The 7,500-nt window shown below is 46.3% G+C and overlaps 1 protein-coding gene across 1 annotated transcript in view; it reads left to right on the top strand.

The window, feature by feature from the left end:
• The window catches only part of rimbp2a (RIMS binding protein 2a), a 61,311-nt gene that overhangs the window by 7,644 nt on the left and 46,167 nt on the right, over positions 1–7,500 (top strand). Inside the window, exon 3 of the mRNA XM_062554894.1 lies at positions 494–637. Coding sequence (XP_062410878.1) covers positions 494–637 — 144 coding nt within the window. The remainder of the gene's footprint in view (positions 1–493; positions 638–7,500) is intronic.

The following is a 7,500-nucleotide window of genomic DNA, read 5'->3' as shown; positions in this document are numbered from 1 at the left end:
AGTACTTGGTGTGATATGCTATTTGTCCATGCATATATACTGGGTAGCATTGGTCATGCCTGATTGCTATAGCGCAGGGAGTAAGCTACATGCTAAAAGGATACTTGGAATCTATGGGGAGTATTAGGCTAACAAAATATTGAGGTTGTGTCAAAACATTTTTTCACCATTTATGGTTCAACAACTAGGGTCCATGATAGTACTAAAATGCACTTCATACCGAAAATGCCCTGAGGTCCTGGCAAATGCAGAATCAAACTATACTTATCTTTAGTAAGCTAAACAAATCTTAAGTTTACATTCTCAGGTGTGGTCAGGTCCTTGGTTGCCTGTGAATTTTCAATAATGTATGTTCCACTATACTGTATGCTCTGCACTGATTATTTTCCCAATAGAATTCACCTCTGTGTTCGGTTCTCCTCCGTTTTACTCTTCTCATGTCTTGTGTTCTCTTCTCTCCCACTGAAATGCCTCCCACTGACCGCTCCTGCAGCTGAGGCACGAAGGGGCCCCGCAGCACGTCTCCACCCTCTCCCCCCAGAATGTGAATCTCTGCCAGCTACTGGAGGACAGGAACCAGGACCTTAAGCGGGAGCTGGCCACCCTCAAGCAGGAGAAGCAGCGCTACAAGTCCCTGGTAAGTCCCAGCCTGCCTGTGCTGTCCTCTTCTGTCCTCTCCTCTCCTCTTCTGTCCCCTCCTCTCCTCTCCTCTCCTGCCCTGTCCTCTCCTCTCCTCTCCTCTCCTCTCCTCTTCTGTCCCCTCCTCTCCTCTCCTCTCCTCTCCTCTCCCCTCCTCTCCCCTCCTCTCCTCTCCTCTCCTCTTCTGTCCTCCCCTCTCCTCTCATCTCCTCTCTCTCCTCTCCTCTCCCCTCCTCTCCTCTCCTCTCTTCTCCTGCCCTGTCCTCCTCTCCTCTCCTCTCCTCTTATGTCCTCTCCTCTCCTCTCTTCTGTCCTCTCCTCTCCTCTCTTCTGTCCTCTCCTCTCTTCTCTTCTCCTCAGCTGTAGTGCATGCAGTAGATCATGTTGCCATAATCCACTTGCCAGAAAAATGTTCAATTAACCAAAGCAGAATTTGTGGATGCCGAAAAAAATGAACCGACATACGATGAGGAGTCTTTCAGGGTGACTCCTAGTCCTGAGACATAGCGATGCTTGAGCAGTTGTCAGAGAGAGAGAGAGAGAGAGAGAGAGAGAGAGAGAGAGAGAGAGAAAGCAGGGGACATGTCAAGCCCCCCATGTTTGAGTTTCTAGCCATGCTGTTTGGTCTAAGATGGCAGACATCAGCCGAGCTCCCTTACACTAATGCAAGCTGACTAGTCATCTGCATTAACAGGGCGTAAACCTGAGCCATGCACGGAGCACAGCTCAGGAGTGGGCACGCACACATCCCCTGGCATACATCAGGGAGGACTATGAGCTCCCCCCTCTATCTAATCGTGGATATTACGGATACCTTATCATGGACAGTATTAGTGTTTTTTTTTTTTGTTTTTTTTTGTGAAAGCAGATCTAATCTACCTGTTACATAAATGCGGGGAATTTTCTTTCCGTATTAATTCCGAGCGGTGGAAGAACAATGTGGCAATATGTAAATCCCTCATTCATAATGCAGGCCAGAACTTGTATTATTAATAAGGACTCATCGTATGTATGAGTGCTGCTGTGCCTGTGTATATGTTAGCTACAGAGTGGGTGTAATGGCATGCCTGTCAGCTGTAAAGCTTTTTCTTGCCTGTGCAAGTGTGTGTGTGTGTGTTTGTGTGTGTGTGTGTGTGCATTGCCACTAAGTTCACATTTGGTGAGCTCTTGCTTCCATGTATTTGTAATCTGTCTCTCTCTGCCAAGCAAGAAAAATGATTAAAACAGGTCGTTCAGTGATCCTGTGACGGTGGTGCTGTAACCATAGTAATAGTGAATGGGGTGATTTTTATATACACATATATACACACACACACACACACACACACACCTACAATAGCAAGGATGTGGGATCTGCAGTGCATTTGAGATACTGCCGATTCAACCCTGGTGCTCAGCCCTCCAGTTCTGTGGCTGGTTGCCAGGCGACCTTTGTGACGAACGGCTCCGCCGGTGCACCTGTGGTGAGGGATGACCTTCGGTGTTCCTCCAGGAAGACACTCGGTCCGCTAGCGCCATGAGCAAATGAGGAGGCAAGGCTGCTCCTCCACACACACACACACACACATGCGCACACACATGCACAGACACCCCTCCTGCCATGTAGTCTCCATGGCAACACCTCTGTTTTCAGTCTGAGCGCGCCGTGGTCGGCCTCAGCCCGTAATAGTTATTGCACATGCCGGCTACCTTGAGAGCAATGACTGCGCGCGCTAATTAATAAAGCGGCTGGTAATGTTGTTGAGTTAAACGCCCACCGCCCGCGCTTGGGGCCTCGTCCGCCGCCGTTATTAAGCGCATCGTCGTCACGCCTGCTAGGAGGAAGCTGAAAGAGGATGAGGAGGAGGATGTGGATGTGGTCGTGGGGGGCGGCGTTGGTGTTTCGGCGGCGGAGGCGACGATGGCAGTGCTAACGGTGACGTCCCCTCTCGAGTCACGGGGGCGAGTCACAGCTCGATGGGGACGGCGGCTTCATTTTGGGCCGGGGGACGGGGGCTGGGGGCCGGGGGGACGGGGGACGGGGGACGGGGGACGGGGGCTGGAGGCTGCCAGTGGTGCTGGGACGTAATGGAATTAGACGCAGACAGCAGCTCTTGCTCTGCTCCTCTAACTCCATTATCCGGCCTTATCCTTCCTGCACCCGCCTGCACGCATCCACACACACACACACACACACACACACACACACACACACACACACACACACACACACACACACACAATATCACACACACACACACACACACACACACATGCTATCTCATACACACCCACACACACACACACACACAGACACATGCATGCACAGGGTCAGTCCGGGCCTAGTGTTTCTGGCGTTTCTGGAACCAGACGCTGCGTGTTGCTTCAGGAATCCATGTCAGCTGCCTTACACTCTGGAGAAAGACCAATCTGTCTTGCTAGCTGTACTAATCTAGTCTGAGATTGGGTAATGCCAACATAATGGACATCATGCATATCAACCACTAAGATGATGTGATCTGCATAATGGTCTAAGGACGTCTAACAGATTTTTCTAGAATCACCAGTCCCCACTTCCTTCCTTTTACTGGGAAGGACTGTGGTGTGTGTGTGTGTGCGTGTGTGTGTGTGTGTGCATGCGTGCGTGCGTGCGTGCGTGCGTGTGTGCGTGCGTGCGTGTGTGTGTGTGTGTGTGTGTGTGTGTGTGTGTGTGTGTGAGTAAATTTCATTTAGCTGTGAAATGACCTGAAACCAGGTTTAATTATATCAGACCAAGCAGCAAGGAGCTGGGAAATCAACATTGGGGACTTTGTCGTCTGTGTGTTTGTGTGTGTATATGTTTGAGTGTGTGTGTCTTAGTGTGTGTGTGCATGTTTGCACATGTACACTGGAGTGTCGAGCGTTTATTTCAGCATACCTCTATTCTAAGTCTGATTAAATTCATATCGCAGGACAAAGGTGTCACTCATTTAAAACATATCTTTAATGAGAACGGCCTCAGAACATTCCAAGATTTAAGACATAGTTACTCATTACCTGGTACATCTTATTTCATGTATCTTAGGTTAAGATCTGCACTTCGAGCCTATTGTGTTCCTTGGGATAGATATATCCCTCCTCATCCACTGTTAAAGTGGCTACTCCCAAATCTGGACAGATCTATCTCACCTATATACAGGGACTTACTTGCTCACACTTACAAACTTCCCCCTGTTACTCTAGTATGGGATAGAGAACTGTCTAGATATGGATCTACTCCTGACTGGACGTGGATATGGGAGAGCATTCCCGCAGTGTCTAAGAATCCTGCGCATCAGCTAATTCATTTTAAATTAATACACAGAGCCTACACCACACCATATCTACTACACAAAATGGGCAGAATCCCAAGCCCAGTATGTACACACTGTAATTTGGATCAAATTGGCACTTACTTTCACATGTTCTGGGAATGCTCTCCAGTATCAAAGTTCTGGGACTTTGTATCACAGAATATCTCAGATATTACCCACACAGAATGCCCAAAAACACCTAGTTTATTTTTATTGAACGATGACTATTCTTTAGACCTAAGTGTCACTCAACGGCGAACTCTATATGCTGGATTGACAGCCGCCAAAAAAACCATTCTAAAACATTGGTTCAATCCTCTACTACCCATGAACTCTAATTGGCTCTCGGACTTCAAATACATTGCCCTACTAGAACGCTCCACAGCAAGAGTGAATAAAGCTAAGCCTTGCACCATTACATCCTGGAACACTGTTTTGGAAGAACTGTCTGAAAAATTGCAAGTGTCTGTGTTAATTTGATTTTGCCACATTATCATTATTGTCACTTTATTATTTTTTTTATTTCTCTCATTATTATTATTAGATCTTATGAGCTCACTCGCCCTGCTGTATATAGTTTTCTTTTGATGTCTGACATTTTTATACTCAATAAAAATTGTTGATCGCAAAAAAAAAAAAAAAAAAAAAAAAAATTCATATCGCAGACGGGTTCATCTAAAAAGCACATGAAACGACTCCTTTTCGTCTTGGCCTCTGCCAAACGATTAGATACGTCGACACGTCTTTGACTGTCTTAAGACGCAGTCTGAGAGGTGTGCATTTCCACTAGATGCTGACCTGTTGTTTTGCTGTCCATCCATTAAGTGGAGAAGACACGTCAGTGTCACATGTGAACAGATTGATCCCCAGTGTGAACCCAGCCCTGCGGGGTCAATTAAGCAATACGGCTTGAGTTAGAGTGGGCTTAGTAAGGATACAAAATGTATACGCAATGGCTGTGGTTCAGCTATAGGCATTATGCTAGGGGCCAAACGTTTGTTTTACACAACAGTATACTATCAACTATTAGAGTTTAAAGACATAGAATTGTGTCTCCTATAGTTTATTTTGATATTTGGACTTCCGTCCAAAATGATAGTCACAATCTTAGTCTTGGCGTCTCCTGTTGCTAAGCAACACAGTTTCCGCTCCAGAGCCAAGTTCAATGAGAGAGGCTTAATGCGCTTGTGCATACTGTAACATGTGTAGTCTACTTGCTTGTCTGTCACATGCTAAAATCAACATTCATCTCACTCCAATTACTCCATTTTCTCACTGTCTGAGATTACTTACAGTGAAGAGTCCAAGTGAGGATATCCTTGTCTATCCCTCCTCTGGAATGCCTCTCGTCCAATCAGAAATGAATAAAGAGTTTGACTGGACCTAACTGTTGTATAATAAGAAATTAGTCCTCGCTTGTCTGACCATTACGAGGCCTCTCCCAGAAGTGTTTGAAGTCTTTGCATGTTGACATTTTATTCGGGAAAGACGGGAAATTTTAACATTTTCATTTTCCATGAGCATATTTAAGCTTTGAACAAATCAGATCTTATTGAGTTCCCATGGTTTGAAATCACTGAATGATGTCATGGTCGTTCATTGACTTCATTCAGTTTTGAAAGTGGGGATAACAACCACTCCACTCTGTCACTTTTATTGTTAGCGCATAGCCTTTCATAAGCAAGTTTTGAGGTTGTGGGAATTCATTCTTCTCCTCACCATATTGTGGGATCCTCTCAATCATCACATGGTTAAAGGCCTCCTGCTGTGAGGGACAGGGGCTTGTCCACACGTCGGATCAAAGACAGGAATAATTGTTCCATAGATAAAAGGAGCTGTGCACATACACCTCGGGATAAGGCACAGAGAAAACCCACATCCTAAAGTGGGTCAAATGGTGTTCCCCAATTGGTTCTGGATTTCATATCAAACGGCATAGGGCAAGAGATATTTGAAATAAACCAATATTTGAATGTCCATAAATTAGCACATTTTTAAAAATTAGGAAATTTGTTTTTATTTCTCACTCACTCCTCTCTCACACCTATTGTACCATTTTAACATTCATATGTAAATATAATTTCCTCAAAGGCGGAGTTGAACCCCTTTGTTTGTGGATAACTGAAGGATCATGTATATCACAAAAAAATGTCTCTTTTACTGATGGTAAACAGATGGTAAAATGGCGTTTACCAATATCTTAAAGTGAAATATTGCTCTCAAAAGATACTCTAATTGAATACTGACTCCTGTTGTGCATTTCAGATGGATAATTTATAGGATTGACACATTGTGCCCCAGGGTTGCACACATCGTATAATGTGATTGTCATGTCCATGGCAATTCCAATAATTAGGTGACTAGTTAACCTTTCAGTGAAATCTATCTGTGTAGTGAGTTAGGGAGAGGCCCTTGTACGCTGGGGCTGCCATGGAAGGGAAGTCATTCTGCTTGGTGGTAAAATATCGCCTTTGCCTTATTGGATAATTATACCCTGGAGTTGAAAACCTACGCTTCTTAGTCACTCTGCATAATTCCTTACCCTCCCATCCAGCGCAGTGCAAGCCCCTCCACACACATGAACACAAACACACTCCCACACCCACACACACACACACACACACGGACACACATGCTGTGCGTGCTCTCTCCCTATTTACCCCAAAGCAATGCGATCAACAGAGGCGCTCAAATCAAGTCAACATGCAGTGGTGCTCTGTGTGCAATGGCTACATAATCCATGTCTTCTTGGCGACGTAATTCATTTCTTGCGTAGATAGTGTTGTGGATAATGCAGTGTTTGCAGGACAAGCGGATGCAGTGTTGCAGGAGGAGCGCGCTCTGTGTTCCCATAGAAAGTGTCTCTCCTCTGGCATGATGGCGAAAGCTTGAGGACTGCAGCTCTGGTGCCTAATGTATGTTTTATGCTGGGTGAGGAGTGTACTGGGTCAGGCAGCAGGATTGGTGCGCTACTCCACCCCCCCCCACCCTCCCATGGGCTGCCTGGGTCGTATATGTACGCCTGGTAACACACTGTGTGTGTGTGTAGGTGTGAGTGTGTATGTGTGTGTGTGTGTGTGGGTGTTTCTATGGCGATGTGCTGAGGGGGTATGTTTGCTGTGCTGTGCTGTGATTCTCTGGCGAGAGGAACGGGGACAGAGATATGGGGGGAAGAGAGACAGAGAGGGTGCATGTGTGTGGCAAATTTTCTGATTTAATGCCATGTCTCCTGTGGAGTGAAAGAGAGAGAGAGAGAGAGAGACTGCCAGAGAGACTGAGAGAGAGGGAGAGAGAGACATTAATCAACCTCTTTGCCTAATTAGCCGCTTTCCTCTCTCCAGCACCAGCCTCACATCTGCAAATGGGGTGGGCTGGGGAGGGAGGGGTCAGGATAAAAAGAGACCCCACCCCTCCTGAATGCTCTCTCTCTCTCTCTCTCTCTCTCCATCTCCATCTCTCTCTGGTTGAGCTCTCTTGGGCATCAGTATGTGGATGAGGGCTGAGCTGTAGCATGTGGTTGGGGGGAGCTCTCCTCTGCGTCGCGGATTCT

The sequence above is a fragment of the Sardina pilchardus genome, chromosome 14 (genome assembly GCF_963854185.1).
Source record: "Sardina pilchardus chromosome 14, fSarPil1.1, whole genome shotgun sequence".
Classification (NCBI taxonomy): Eukaryota; Metazoa; Chordata; class Actinopteri; order Clupeiformes; family Clupeidae; genus Sardina; species Sardina pilchardus.
This window is presented reverse-complemented; position numbering and strand designations above follow the sequence as displayed.